The sequence below is a fragment of the Pseudonaja textilis genome, chromosome 5 (assembly GCF_049901715.1).
Source record: "Pseudonaja textilis isolate UNSWEBS1 chromosome 5, rPseTex1.2, whole genome shotgun sequence".
Taxonomy (NCBI): Eukaryota; Metazoa; Chordata; class Lepidosauria; order Squamata; family Elapidae; genus Pseudonaja; species Pseudonaja textilis.
The window spans coordinates 58,358,903-58,374,941 of NC_141994.1; the positions used below are offsets into that span (position 1 = coordinate 58,358,903).

The window sequence follows — 16,039 nt, forward strand, 5'->3', positions numbered from 1 at the left end:
TTATACCAGAAGTAGGTGGGGTTTCCCAGCACTAAGGCATTGATGGTGAACTTTGACTCCACCCCCCCCAGTGCATCACTACTTGCGTTCTCCAGGAAGGCCAAGTTGCCACCTAACCCATTAAATGTTGCCCATCTCTTCTTTTTGTATCAGAGGCAAAGGAACAGGCACTTCTAGGGAGAAAGAGTGTGGGGAACAGGAAAAGCATGCCCTGTGGGCAAGGCAAGGATATACGCGTCCCCATTTTCTTCAAATTTGGAAAGGTTAATGCGAGAGGGGAGGATGTTCTTTGCTATTTATTGTTATTTCTATTTTGGACCCAACCTATATGTCTGTGCAGATTCTCAGTCATCCGGGTCATGGTTGTCCCAAAGGTGCTTTTTCAAGAGGCAACTGTTTTTCTTTGAAGATGTTTCACTTTTCATCCAAGAAGCTTTTTCAGAGCTGAGGAAGCTTCTTGGATGAAAAGCAAAATGTCTTTTTTTTAAAAAAAAAAAGTTAAGTCCAGTTGCCTCTTTGGAAGACCCATTTTATGGTTGTGCTTGTTTCCTGTTTCGAAATGACTGCAGAAAAGCAGTATCTCCTAAACCTTAGTTTACATAATATAAAAAGTTTGAGAATTTTAAGTTACCCATTATCTGCAATAGTTTTACTGAACCCTTACGCCAAAATGTGGGAATGAATATCTAGGATGTGTGGGAATTAAAAAAAATTCTTTCAGAATCAAACTCTCCTGCCACTCCACACTCACCTGTTGACCACACCAATGATGCCAAGTTTCACAGGTATTACTCTTCCCATAAGTACATCCATGGCATCTGTGCCAGCATCCATAAGATCCAGCTTTGTGATCACAGCAAGCGTACGCCGCCCTATCAGAGCGGCAGGAAAACTGTCATTTACATTAAGCTGGTCATGTATCTAACTTTTCAAACCTAGGAAATATCTACCCAAAGTAAAAACAAAACAAAAAGGGAAAAAAAGGTGAAAAAAGTCCAAAGTTGACCATTAAACAAGGCCATGCAGAAGGGAAATTCACTATTTAAAGATTAAGTCATTCTCTGATTTAATGCAAATTGTGAAGTTATTCTAAGCTGCCTCAGCCATAGAGCTAGGTCAGAGTTTTTCTGACTTGTAGTTTCTTATAATTCAGCTAATGTACTCACTGCTGAATCACCACCTCTTGGCTTGTTCTGCCAATAGGAACTGCCAAGCAAACTAGAAAACCTAAATGCATTTGAACTGGGACCGTTTTGGCTTGATACCAGCTCAGTCTTGGTGATGTACATTGTGTATAAATTGTTTATCTTTATTAAATGAAGATATGCTTTAATTCCTATGTACTACCATGAACAATATAAATGAATCCTCCCTCTCTCTCAGAAGTTTCACTAAAAAAAACTAATAACGATGATTTGCAACAAATGGAAGTAACAAGTTGGAGTAACTGCCGCTACCCTGACAAGAAGTTTGCACAGAACGAAACGTCGAAACCAAATCTCTGTTGCTTTAAAGTTTAGCAACTAAAACGAAACAGAAACATAACCAGAAATAAATCCAAATATAAGAAATTAGCAACAGAAATTAACAATAATTGGCAAAGCAAAACACTTCAGCATCTGAGACAATTGTTCTATGTTTCATAAACAAGGATTCATAAAGTGAAACAAGCTTCAGGGCTAAGCATTCCTCCCAGTCTGTGATTTATTCTATTCAGCTCCCAGATACCATTCAGCATGTCAAATGTGGCTTGCGTTAAGTGAGGGCTCAGAACTGGTGAACTCTAACCTGATACTATAGTTACTGTCAATAAAGTTCATAAAACAAACAGGGAGCCATGGGGAAGAATATTCTGCCTCCCTCATTCTATATACAATTCTGTAATAATCCTTGAACAGTAACTGAATGCCTTCTCAGCTGCTCTTGGTAATTTATGGGACTTAACCTTGAATTTTGTCTGAAACCCTCCAATCGGAAAACTCATTAACTCATTCCAATGGAGAATATTAATTTTCTAAGAACAGATGTTACTACAAGGTGACATCAAACTATCAACTGGGCTTTAAAGTATTATTTCCTGGAGATAGAAAACTATCTGGAATGTACTTTTTATACTTACCATCTGGATCAACCTCCCGGGCTATTTTCAGTGCCTCAGAGGTGGCCATGTCTGTGTTGGCAGCAGTGACCGCCAGAATAATTGAATTGGGGTTACTAATGAAGCGAAGGATTAACTCTCGGATCTGAAGTTCAATATCTTTTGGCTGATCACCTACAGGTACCTAGGAGGGGGGAAAAATTAAACCAACTTTAGTAGGGAGAACCCCTACAAATCTTTTTCTTTAAAGTCACATAAGAAACTCAAAGTGTTTCTTTAAACTCCCCATCTCCCGAACTAGCACAGCTGCAATGATAAAAGTTAACACTTCAAGGAATGTGGAGGATGCCAACTGGGGAAAGGCATGCAAGATAACTATTTGAAGAGATCTGTGCTACAGGGTTAGAAGAAAAGATTTCATAGAAAAGTGTTTCTCTGCAACTTTAAGATGGCTGCCAGGATGCAGTTGGGGAATTCTGGAAACGTTTTTAAAGCTGCTGAGGTTGAGAAATACTGTCATAGAAGGTAGCGCAAAGTGATGAGGTAGACATAGCTAGGACCCAGGTAAGAATCATTTTGAAAATAAGTGCAATGCAGTATAATTTGCTATCTTGTAATTTTCCAAACCTAAGAAGTGCAGTTAATATATTCTTACCTTTGTCATTCCTGGCAAATCTACAAGGGTCAGGTTGACAACGTTAGGTGAAAAAATCTTTAGGTGAATCGGTTCAGGACTGATTCCCTACAAAAACAGGAGAAAAAGAAGCCAAGAGTAATTTCTAAACAAATGTTGGGTTTTAATGGTAAAGCAGACTCTCCCACCCAACTGGATATCTCCTGGATGTACTGGGATCACAATGGCTGAAAATTATGAAAGCTATCATTCCAAGACATCTGAACCGTAGTACCAGATGAGGTAATTTTTTTACTGAGCAAACTCCCATTTATTTAAGTTTGCACTTCTAGACCTCAGCTGTTCATAAAATAGCACACAAGCTTATATATTCTGAGTACCTTATTGATATTCCAAATAGATGTTCTTTTTTCCTATACTTGGCTCATGTGCCATTTTCCTTTAAATGTGACTGACAAAAATGCCTATTTTAAAAAAAATGTGAAGAGGAAAAACAAAGCAAAACTTTGCACTGTCAAGCTAAGCTGCCTGAGATGACATCCCAAGTTACAATCTTAGATTTTATGAGCATCATAATCAGTGGCGCATTCAGTTTCTGGACAAAGAAAGCTTGAACACAGATATTGAGATTAACTTTGTGTGATTATGTGATCAATGGAAGCTTCCAGTTCATGCGTTGAAACGATTCTTGTTTATAAAAATACAGTAACTGTGAGTGCCTACCTTATTATTTCCTGAAATCCTTTCAGTTTCAGTTTCTATTTCTTGTCTAATTTCATCAAAATCTGTGTAGAGCTGTAAAAGTAATGAAAAAGCAAAGGAGCTGAAAGCCTTTTGCAAATAACTCTGTTCTGGTCAGCCTTTTTATCTAGATGTTTACAGGTGATTTAACTCATAACAGCAATAGCACTTAGATTTATATACCGTTTCACAGTGCTTTACAGCCCTCTCTAAGCTGTTTACAGAGTCAGCATATTGCTCCCAAACAATTTGGGTCCTCATTTTACCCACCTCAAAAGGATGGAAGGCTGAGTCAACCCTGAGCCTGGTGAGAGTCAAACTGCCAAATTGCAGTCAGCTGGCAGTCAGCAGAAGTAGCCTGCTGTACTGTACTCTCACCACTGCGCCACAGAGGCTCCTTAAATATTAAATAACTATTTAACAAGTTAAAAACATATCCAATACAATACAAAGAACGCCATAACTCAGGGACTAATACATTAACAGACAGGATGACAGGATGTAAGCACCACTTAAATTTCCGGGTGACAAGTGTTCCAGAGGGCAAGTATTGTATTAATGGAGGCACACACGCCACCTGGGTACCATTGAGTACCATCGCAACATGACCACTTCTGTTTTATCTTTCTGGATGGGCAGAAACAATGGGAAAACATGATTCTATGCCACCAAAACTTTGTAACTGACAACCAGCACCAGAAAGCTGAAGAGTAACTAGTGAGTTCAGAAACAGAGTCATTCAATCTTGCCAAGTTTGAAAGTAATGTGGGTGTAGATTGGAGAGATGCAGCTTTATTTAACAACTTCCAAGGCCAAGAATGGCTATTCCACACCATAAAAATAGAAGGCAGTTTTCTGAAGCTCGTATTGTTTCACTTTTTTCACTGTAGTTTGGTTGCAGTTGTGTGCATTACAGATAGTCCTCAACTTATGACCTACAACTGGGACCAAAACTTCTGTTGCTAAGAAACACAGTTGTTAAGTGAATTGTGCCAATCTGATGACCTTTGTGCCACACAGCCAATAAGTGAATTACCATGGTGGTCAAATGAATCACATGGTCATTACATGAATCCAGCTTATCCCACTGAAACTGGTTGGAAGCATCCTCAGAAGGCAACAAATGGCAATCACATGATTCCAGGATTTTGGAACAACTGTAAATATATGCTGGTTGCCAAATGCCCGAATTTTGATCATGTGATCACAGGGAGGCTATAACAGTCCTAACTATAAGGACCAGACATAAGTCACTTTTTCTAGCACAGTTGTAATTTAAAATGGTTGTTAAATAAATGGGTATAGGTTGAGGACTATCTGCATTGCTGCTGTTCTGCAAAAATTTGAGAAAACAGGGTGCCTGTCTGCAAATTTTGCTAACATCTTCCTGTTTAAGTACTCACAAGTGTTCATGCAAGTTTTGAAGGAAGATGTTTGAGTACTTCCATCCAAACTTTGTGTTATGATTGTTGGAATACATAATTATGACACTCCCTAACAGGACAACAAAGCAACGTAACTGTACAGATGCAGGACAGACATGGGGACCTAGAACTCGTTTGTTTTTGCAAATTGCCCATTTATCCTGAATACAGAAATTGGGAAAACATAGGAAATCTTTCAAGAAGCCAACTTAACTGGTCGGCAAGAAAAGTACTGACCACAAAACTAATATTTGCTTATTCAACTAACTATGGTTAAAACAATTATGACTTAGGTATACAGAACTCAGAAACCACAGTCAGGGGTGGGATTCAACCAGTGTTACTGCCAGTTTGATGATTACATTTTGCACGTGCATAAGCATTTTGCACGCGTGTAAAAAAAACTTAAGCTGTGCTACCCGGAGAGCTGAAAAGCTCAGTGAGCAGGTGCACAGCCTTTGAAAAGCCTCTTTTTTTCCTGCTTTTTCAATCTCAGCTGTGCCGTGCAAAGCAGCTGAGGCTGACAAAGCAGGAAATAAATGACAGATAAGAGCCCAGACCAAACAGCAGCAAACACAGAACCCGTTTGGTGTCTGCTGCTCTTCAGAGCTACCGGTTCTATAGAGCCAGGCAGAACCGGTAGCATCCCACCCCTGACCACAGTGTGAAACAAGTTTGCATGTGAAGCAAGCAATCACATTTACACGGAGTATCACACTGAGAATCTGTCTCTTGCACACATACAAGGCTAGTTTGAAAATCCTGGAGCTTTCAAGGAACTGAATTTTCACCCTCAGTGCTTAAAATGCTGCTTCGAAACATTGTACCGAGCTACACCCAATGACCCCCTCTATCTTCTATTTCTATCATCATGCCCTTGAATGCTTATGGATGATTGTAGAGGAATCAAAATGACAGCATTCAACCATCTTACACAGTAGGTGCTAGCCATCCTTTTTGTTACTGCAGATCATAAAGAGCAAAGCCTACCTTGTTTTTGGTGTGTAAAAATTTTCCCCATTCTTCAGCCTCAATCCCTGCAAAGAGATCATTGTGGCGTGAGACAAGAGGTGGGCAACACAAACAAAAGTTGTCCATGTATACATATAGTTTCTTGAGCTATGCTCTTTCGGCTATTCAAGGTGAAACTAAAAACAAGCAACATTAATCAATTATAAGCAAAAAAAAAAAAAAGCATTTACTAATGTGTACTCTGCCGAGAACAGGTAATACCATAGATGGTTAAGAACCTTGATCCTGGCATATCCTGCTTCTTCTATTTAGATCCATTTTAGGTCAGTCTTTGAAGCAGCTACAGAGCAGGAAAGTACATATATGAGTGCATTTTTTTCATATCATCAATGGACTTAAGGAGACAGTTGATAAAAGTCATAAAACTAATACTGACTAGGCAAAAATCTTGTTGCTTAATATGTAACTTGGCCATAAACAACTACAACTGAATTGGGGGCATTATACAAGCAGCCATACAACAGAATGCTTCTGTTACCCTGTTTATCTATACAGGATCTTCTGCAGTTCCCTTATTTTATGTGCCAAGAAGAATGTTAGTATAAACTTTCCAGGGGAGAAAAGGTACAATGAAGCGACAAACATTAAAAAGTGTAACTATAGAAGTATTGAGTAGAGATGTCTAAGGCAGCCAATACCTCTGTCAAGGAATGTCATACTTCCTAACTCATTTCAATTCTACACCCAGTTTTATCCTTATACTATATTGTCCATAACTGTGGCTTCCTGGGATAACAGTTAAGAATATTTTCTTCACAGAACCATAGGCATCCAGATTTTACCTTTATAATAATCTGTGAATGTATATCCCTTTTTCTTTTTTAAAAAAAGTCAGCTTACCCAAAGCAGAATTCTTAACTTTCAATGTTCAAAACAAATTACAATTGCAATTCTAAAATTTATAATCCCAATGTCCAGAGAAGTTTTCAATTGGGTGCCCGCATAAATGTTACAAATAAAAATAATATAATAATATGTATATTATATGATACACATAAAATAACCATCTGGGGGAAAACTATTTGGAAAGCACTAGCTTGGAGGCACTTGGTAGCTATGGTCAAAATTCATCATTCTAATTTGATGAATCTTGTTTTAATAAGAACAGCGTGTTGAATTTGTGACTCTGCTTTAAAGCAACTTTTAAAGAGAAAACCAGTTTTTGGGTGGCCTGCAGATCTATCATGAGACCAAGCAGCTTTTCCAGAAACATTGGCAGATGCAAAACAATTTGCTTGCAGATGATTTCTCAAATTAGCCTTCTCATAGCCTATGTCACATTTCCATGACGCTAGACAAGTGTTCTTTTTCCAGTACTACTTATTGCAATTATTCACCATTTACTACTTCCAAGAAATGCACGCTACCATAGCTTAAAGCAGGGGTCTTCAAACCTGGCCACTTTAAGATATGTGGACTTCAACTCCCAGAATTTCCCAGCCAGCATGGCTGGCTGGGGAATTCTGGGAGTTGAAGTCCACAAGTTTTAAAGTGGCTAAGTTTGGAGACCCTTGGCTTAAAGGAAAAAGAGAGAAAGATTATAAACAGTTATGTTCAGGCATTATACCACTTTCCAGAAAAAGGATAGGTTTCCAGTTAAGGTTCCTAATTTGACACAAATGCAGGCAGAGAGATAGAAAGGCCAAGCTTAAGGCAGCCAACCAAAACCAGAGATTTAGCAAAGCAGCCAGCGTGTGAATGTGCAAATACAGACAGCAGGCAGCAAAAGAAGTGACATGGAAAGCTGGTGGCTACACTACATAAGTAAGCATGCAAATTCTGTGTAGTGGGAAAAGAAGTGAATAGGAAACCTTTAGAAAGGCGCCTTGAATGTTTCCAAGTTGCAGGGTCTGCAGTTAAAAAGAAACAGCATCAAAGGTTTAGTTCTACAGAGGGTTTGTTTTGTCTGTCGTCCCCTGCCCCCAGCCCCTTTCAGATGTGTTACTTCAAGTTGCAGGGTTTTTATTAGTTTTATCCTGCAAAAATCACAGCATGCACAGAGACATACACACTGACTTAAGAAACTATTAATGCGGTCAAGATTTCATCTGAAAAGCTTGTAGGCACCGAGCAGATAATCAACAAAGAGGGGGAAAGGTTTGCTGACTTTGAAATGACCTATTATAGGTCATAGCTTTGAAATGACCTAAAGCAACTGTTATACCATGTGGTACTTCCATTTACCAAAAGCAGAATTAAGCACCAGAAAACAGTCACACTGGGAACACAACCTTCCATTTTTCAGAATACAGAGCTAATGTCCCAATTTGAGTTAATGGGTATAGACGTCACTATTTTAAAAAAAAAGAGATTACATGAAACTCTATGACAGGCTGTCTCAGCCTGAGACCTTCTGCACAGATAATTCTCACTTAGGAACCACAATCAGGTCATTCAGGTTCATGTTCACGGAGGGGAAAATCATCTGTCTGCAACAAGTGTTTACCACATCGCTTCTCCTTTGGTTGTTAAGTGAAACATCCCATGGCCACACCTTATAATTTTACTGGCACCTTCTCTATTAAACTGCTTGTTTACCAGCCCATTGAGAGGCATACAAATGGAAATCCAGGGACCCGGAGACACTGCAGCGGCCATCAATGTGCACCAGTTGCAAAGCCCCCAAAAGGCAATCACATGACTGCAGGACAGCATCATAAATGCAAGGATTGATTGCAATGGGGGGGGGGTTAGTCATAACGTCAAACCATTGCTAAGCAAGGCAGTCGAGGACTATGGAGTCCTCGACTTACAACAGTTAATTAGGTAACCGTTCAAAGTTACAACAGCACTGAAAAAAGTGACTTAGGATCGTTTTTCACACTTACGACCTTTGTAGCATTCCCATGATCACGTGATCAAAAAAATCAGAGTCTTGGCAACTGACTCATACTTACGACGGTTGTTGTGTCCCAAGGCCATGTGATCCCCTTTTGCGACCTTCTGACAACCAACATCAATGGGGAAGCCAGATTCACTTAACAATAATGTTACTAACTTAACAGCTGCAATGATTTACTTAACAACTGTGGCAAGAAAGGTCGTAAAATGGGGCAAAAGTCACTTTACAAATGTCTCACTTAACAACAGAAATTTTGGGCTCAATTGTGGCCATAAGTCATCCATACTTGTATATAAGAACACTACTAAAATTCCCTGCCTACGTCAAAAAACTGCAATATAAGACTGAATCATATGATTGATGATCCACAATCACCGTCACAACCCATGTAATTACGTCAATTAAAAACTGGTGGCTCCAATTTATGCAATATACTAACCTTAGTAAGTTTTAACACTAAAGCCAGTTTAGCATAGTGGTTACAGTGGTGGATTAGAAACTGGAGATTATGAGTTCCAGTCCTCCCTTAGCATGAAAGCTTTGGCTTGTCATGCTTTCTGTTAACCTAACCCTCTTCATCACATTGCTGTGGCGGACAAAATAAGAGATGGGAGTATTACCAATATTGCCTTAAGATATACAAGAGAGAGAACGATATCATCAATAAATGTTGACAGATTATATAAGCATCCACAATTGGGAGAACTGTACTTTTTCTCATAGCTCAGCCCGAGAGACTCATATCCTTCTTTCTTTCTCTTTCTCTCTCTCTGTGAGAGACTAACCAATTCCCTACTGTTATCTCTTTTGACCCTGAAATGCCATGGAAAACAACAGAAGAGACTGTCCCAAAGGTGTTTTTTCAGGAGGCAACTGGACTTGTTTTTCGCTTCTCATCCAAGAAAATTCTTCAGCTCTGGAGATATTATTTATTATTGCCAAGAATGTGGATCATATCATGTTTTCTGCATTCGAACCACAATGCCCTTATATCTGGCTTCCCACATGGTTCTAAAAATGCCATTCAGCCTGACAATGATCAGCAATCTTTAAGACAAAACAATCAGAGCTTATATACCAATAAATAGATTAAACCCGTGATGGTGAACCTACGGCACGCACGCCAGCCGTTGCCCGTTGTTCTTCTGGATTCTGGTGTATGCATGTGCACCAGCTACTGGTCTTTGCGCTTGCATGCGTGCCAGAAACTGGAAGACCAGCTAATGCTCCCTTCAAATACTAGTCATACAAATAATGTATTTTCTTGACATTTTTTTTCTTTCCATAATAAAAACAGGTCCAATATATTCCACTTCCCCTGTTGCCCAATTAAAATCATTTTCCCAGAAGGGCAAATTACATTTTCTTATCTTCTGATTAAGCATGGGGCATTGGGGAACCTGAACATAAAGATTAAGAAAAAAGGATGATTCTTCAAGAGAACAAATTCCTGCTTTTACAGTAAAGAAATGTTCATAGAGCTTTAGAAAGTAGTAATCACTGTTTATAAATTATACTCTCCTTATTCTTCCAAAAATTATTTGTTCAGCTGTACATAAAAAGGGGCCCCCATCCAAACTTACCTGCACTGCACATGCACATGCCTCCCAGCTAATTTTTGGCCTGTTTGAGACCGTTTTCAGCCTCCAGAGGCTCGAGGGAAGCCTCTGCAGCCTCGGGAGGCCCAAAAATGGGCCTTCTGGAAATATCGGAAGTGCCCGTTTTCAGCCTCTGGAGGGTCTCTGGAGCCCAGGGGAGGCCATTTCGCCCTCCTGGGGGCTTGAGGGAAGCCTCTGCAGCCTTTGGAGGATGAAAAATGGGCCTGTTTCGTCACTTCTGGTATTTCCCTGGGAGTCCCTGAGAGGGCGAAAAAGGCCTCAAATGGGCCGAAAATCAGCTGGGAGGTACGCACATGCACAGTGCAGGTAAGGGGGAATGGGGGATGTTGCACACGTGTGAGCAGGGGAAGGCACATTGCATTGTGGGTGCTGGCATGCACGCGTGTGTGCGCGCTTTTGGCACATCACTGTTATATAACTATAATGTAGCAAACCCTTTGCACTGCTTAATCTTTTCCCTTTTAGCAATGGACCTACAATGGGCCACAGAGTTTATGGATTGTAATGTTAGTATAGTTAGACCATGTATAATTGACAGACTGGATTTTATTATAGATTTTAGTTCTTATTTTATACTAGAATTTTTAATTGTATATTTACTGAGTGTTTTATTTGTTCTGGTCTCTGGTCTAAAACTGTAATAAACCGATTGATTGATTAATTGAACACATTCATATACCATATGCAATATAAACTTATTCCATTAGATCTTTCTTTCCCCCATATATAAACTTCCTTAGACATAAAATTATTGAATTCTTGTTGCAATTTGCTACCTGTACTTCAACATCAGGATACTTAAAGGGAGAAAAATAGTAATTCAAAAAACCTAAGGCACAGGAGAAATTTAAGTACTGCTTCTTCTCCGCGTTGACTGCATGACAAAGCCTCATTCATAATCACCATTTAAATATCCACTAATCGCACAGAGGTCAGGCCTTACCGTTTTCATCTCCAGCGGTTTTCCGACTTTCTTCTGACGTAACATGTACCAGCTGCAGGATGAGGGGTCTTCGAGTAACAATCCCAGTGCCTCTTGGGAGCAAATCTCTTCCAACTAGGCTTTCTAGTACAGAACTTTTGCCACTGCTCTGAAAATGAGAAGAGAGGACTTAAATACTCATGCCACCATTCCAATAACTTTGTACAGTTTCTTTCATCTCAGTCATCAAAATAAACTCCCATTGAGGTGGGTTTGTCCTTGGCAATCCAGATTCAAAGAGGGAGAGATGATGTGAAGTGCGCAGGATGCTCAGTAATTTTGACTGAATATATTAAATGGGAATCTATTGCTAACTAACGGTGCAGAAAATTCCTGGTGATGTACGGTTAATATTATGTTGCTGAGTTTCAGAGGACAACTAAAACTGTTACCTGTTGAATCAGGTGCTTGGAAAAGAGTCCTAGGTGCCTTCTTTAATGGGAAGGCAAGGTATAAATGAAAATGAATATTTGGGGGCTTGAGATTGTGTATTTGCTGATTTTCATAATGATATGAACCATTTTAATATACTATACACCAAGTTCCTTTGACTGCTTTTAAGTATACCTGTCTATTTAAATCTGCCAAGAATATAACAACACAAAAACAAGCACACAACTTCCCTACTGCTGTCACTGACATCTACTTATCACTCCTACCTGGACCTGCAATGAGAAGATGACCTGCAAAGTTTGACCCATGTGTAGGCATTCTAGTTACATAAAAGTAACACATTAAAATATAATTCCTTGAAGTAAACTCCCCTTTAAATATACTTTTCAAATTTTGTATTTTTATTTCACCTGCAATTATGTAAAAAAGAACCTTTGAAACTAAAGTCGCTACCCTACCATATAAGACTCTTTAAATCAGGGGTGTCAAACTCAAGGCCCGTGGGCCAGATCCAGCCCATGATGTGGTCAGATCTGGCCCTCGGGGCCATCTTGGAAAATGTAAGGGGTCGGCTCGCGTCGCTTCAGCCCCGTCTACCCAAAGCAAACAGGAAACATGCCAGCAGTTTGGGGAGTAGTGTCAAGCTGGCCATGCCTACCTAGTTAGCCACACCCAGTGAGTGGCGTCAAGCTGGCCACGCCCACCCAGTCAACCACACCCAGTGAGTGGCGTCAAGATGGCCATGCCCACCTAGTCAGCCACGCCCACCCGGCCCTCCTAGGTCAAACATATCCCTGATGTGGCCTTCAATGAAATTGAGTTTGACACCCCTGCTTTAATTAGATCATCTTAAGCAGGATGAATGGATAAACCATTATTTCATCAACACTAAACAGTATCAACAAAACCAGTTTCAGAAAGCAGATTTCACAATTAGTAAGGAAACCATACCAGGAAAAAAGAGAAAGCAGAAGTCACATTCTTGTAGTATAGCCACAATGAGTCACTTGACAGTGAGGTGGGAAGGACAATAATTTAATAAGTAATAAACTAAATATTTGTGTTTAATATTTATGCTTAACAAATGAAAAACAAAGAAAAGCTTATATGGCCCTGCAGTATCATATTAAACACAGTTTAAATGCACTGTAAATTTCTTCATTCAGTATTCTCCGGGATGTAAAGAATCAACAGTTAATCAGTGTCTGTTTCATTTATCTGTTCTTTCTCAATACATAAACCAGAGCAGGAACAAAGTTATCTTGCAGAGGCAAGATAATAGACAGAAATAAGAAATTTCTGACTAAGAAATAGGAGTAGCCATGTTGACCTGTTGCAGAAAAAATAATAATCCACCACCCACCTGTATTAAGACACAAGATTTATGGACTGCAAACAAGTTCGATTAGATAAATGATGTCAAACTCTGAGACAAAAATATAGGAGTATCAGGGAGATGGTGGTGATATGACTGAAATTTTTCTCAAAAAGCAGAGGCACTTACTTAATAGTGATTATTCAAATTACTAAGTGGTATACCGGGTATTCTTGTGGTTTGCTGGTTAATCTAAGTACATCACAAAGAAAATTTAAATCCAGATTCAAGGTACAATACTACTATCATTTCATGTCTACCACCCACTTAAAATTTTCTCTGTTAAAGAATTACCACCTTCATGTCATAGAATGATAAACAGATTACAGAACAGAGTTGGAGGAAGCATTTAGGCCAGTGATGGTGAAGCTTTTTGTTGTGATGTGCTGAAAGCGTGCCAGCACCCACAATGCAATGCAGTCAGCCCCCCCTGTGCATGCGCACGCAACCTCCTCTTACCTGTACTGCACATGCACATACCTCCCAGCTGATTTTTGGACTGTTTGAGGTTGTTTTCGCCCTCCCGGGGGCTCGAGGGAAGCCTTTGCAGCCTTTGGACGCTGAAAAATGGGCCTATTTCTGCACTCCCGGTATTTCCGGAAGGCCCGTTTTTCGGCCTCCAAAGGCTGCAAAGGCTTTCCTTGAGCCCCCAGGAGGTCAAAAAGGCCTCAAACGGGCCGAAAATCAGCTGGGAGGTACGCACATGCGCAGTGCAGGTAAGTTTGGCTGGGGCTTACTTGCCCACACAAATGGCTCTGTGTGTCACCTGTGGCACACATGCCATAGGTTCGCCATCACAGATTTAGGCCATCAGATTCAAACAGCAGCTGAATGTATATTAAACCATCCCTCACAAATAACTGTGTAGCCTTACCTGAACACCTGTATGTACTAAATAGAAGACTATGACTTCTCTGGGTAATTTATTTTATTGTCAAATCAAGCTTACCTGTTAAGAACTTACTTCCAACCTTCAATAAGACAGTGTCTTAAATCCATTATTGGTATTTTTTGCTCAACTGCCCAAATTGGGACTGGATTTTTGTCACTAAGTCATTATCCAAACAGTCATTAAGCAAAACATCATATAACTATGCTACTCAGCAATGGCAGCTCCAGTAGTCATTAGGTAAAGGATCTCAGGTTTATGCAGTCCTGCCTGAAGTGCTGGCAATTGTATTCTATTAGCACTATGAAGTGGTATATAAATCTACGTGCCACTGCTATTATAATAGAAACTGCCTTACAAAAGATAAATGCGCCAAATCTGGCTAGCCAAGAAAAGCAGTTCAGTAAAAAGATACTGTAATTATGAGTAATTTCCAGTTAAGTTTGCCTCCAGTACATTCCCAGGCAACCCCAGCTGAGAGCAAACATAAACACCCTTCATTTCAATTAGCAAAACTATCACCCAATATGTATTTACTAATCATCAGTGAACATTTAAATAAAAGTTAACCGGCATGCCTGAGCAGAGAAAGATACCAATAGCAAGCAACAGTTTACATTAACTGCAGTACTATAGAACAAGTATAGAACTTTCCAGAGTCACTGGAAACAGTGCTACTGATAATTAGCACATATAATTCAAAGTCAGTGGTCTTGGGTTATTCCAACTTTAACCCTTTTAGGCGTACACTAGGTGAATCCTCTCCATTTCTGCACATTAAATAATTTGAGGGATGGAGATGATGTAACCAGCAATGACATAGGTACATTCCTATGAGAGAGAGAGGCTCTAGGTAATAAACAAAGTGGAATATCCCCAGTCCTTCCCTGCCCTGTATAAATGAGGTTAGATTTCTATACCACTTTCTTGTAATCTGCAGCATTAATTTAAAATGTATTTAATATCTTCTCAGACATCCTAACTAACAAAAAAATGCTATCTGGAACATTGTATTTTCTTTCTTTCTTTTTAAATAATTAAGTTACCAAAAAAAAAATTCTTATGTGAGAGTAGTCTATCTCTCACAAAGGGAAGGAAAAGCAGGAACCTTTGGACATTATGCCTATATATCACAAGACCAGGAAACCACTTTACGAAAAATACTTCAACTATTGTATTGTTTTCTTGATCTAGATAGGGAACACAAGGTATGGGAGCTTGGTCACATATTAGATTTAGGGCGTAAACTGAAGGTGTGGTATTCTCTGTGACTAATTTTGTCAATCAAGATGTAACCTTTCTCAACGTTGGGTTACAACTTCACATGTGTTGGAGGATTACTACTTCCACCATCCTAACTAGCATCCTTGAAGCAAAGGCGGGAATCAGAAAATTTTAATGATAAGCCAAGATTCTCCTTCAGGATGGATTAACAGGAAGAGAAAAGGAATATTAGGTATGTTAGCCACCTTGAGTTATTTATCAAAATAATAAAGGTGGGAAATAAATAACATTACAGAGTTTCTATTTGATTACAATATATCAAAGGTCTCCAAACTTGGCAACTTTAAAGTTTTTAAAGTGCAACTGATGTAACATTTAAAGATTTCAATGGATTTGGTTTTTTCCATACATACATAAGGAGCCTAAACAAGATTTCTTCATTAAAACTATGAGCTACAGTGTGTTTGATATTTGAATTACGTTGTTGGCATTTTTCTGTTAGTAACTGGTTATGCTAAGATTACAGCCTTTTACACACTTATTAATAAGTATGTGCCAGCAAACTTTTGTTTTTGATAAAATAAGTACTTTTTAAAAATATTCATTATTAGCTACCCTATTTTCTTTATTTTAGCTTTTACTGACTTTCTAGGTTTATTTCATTTTATGTCAGAGCACACCCAGAAAATCTATATAGGACTTTACCCCAATGTAACAGAATCCATATTTCTTTGGCCTTTAGCCGTTTAAAAATATATTTGGCAAACATCTATGAAGAAAGAAAGA

At 39.2% G+C, this 16,039-nt stretch overlaps 1 protein-coding gene across 9 annotated transcripts in view; it reads right to left on the reverse strand.

Annotated features, from left to right (window-relative positions):
• The window catches only part of DNM1L (dynamin 1L), a 39,772-nt gene that overhangs the window by 16,841 nt on the left and 6,892 nt on the right, over nucleotides 1-16,039 (reverse strand). For 4 of the 9 annotated variants that reach the window (XM_087934993.1, XM_026722083.2, XM_026722011.2 and 1 more), the window contains exons 2-7: nucleotides 11,334-11,481; nucleotides 5,888-5,934; nucleotides 3,456-3,527; nucleotides 2,754-2,840; nucleotides 2,120-2,282; nucleotides 752-872 (exon numbers count right to left, since the gene is read on the reverse strand). In XM_087934993.1, the coding sequence (XP_087791119.1) occupies nucleotides 752-872; nucleotides 2,120-2,282; nucleotides 2,754-2,840; nucleotides 3,456-3,527; nucleotides 5,888-5,934; nucleotides 11,334-11,481 (638 nt within the window). Of the gene's footprint in view, nucleotides 1-751; nucleotides 873-2,119; nucleotides 2,283-2,753; nucleotides 2,841-3,455; nucleotides 3,528-5,887; nucleotides 5,935-7,740; nucleotides 7,780-11,333; nucleotides 11,482-16,039 lie in introns of all 9 variants that reach the window. The other 5 variants (XM_087934992.1, XM_087934991.1, XM_087934989.1 and 2 more) reach the window with 2 other exon arrangements.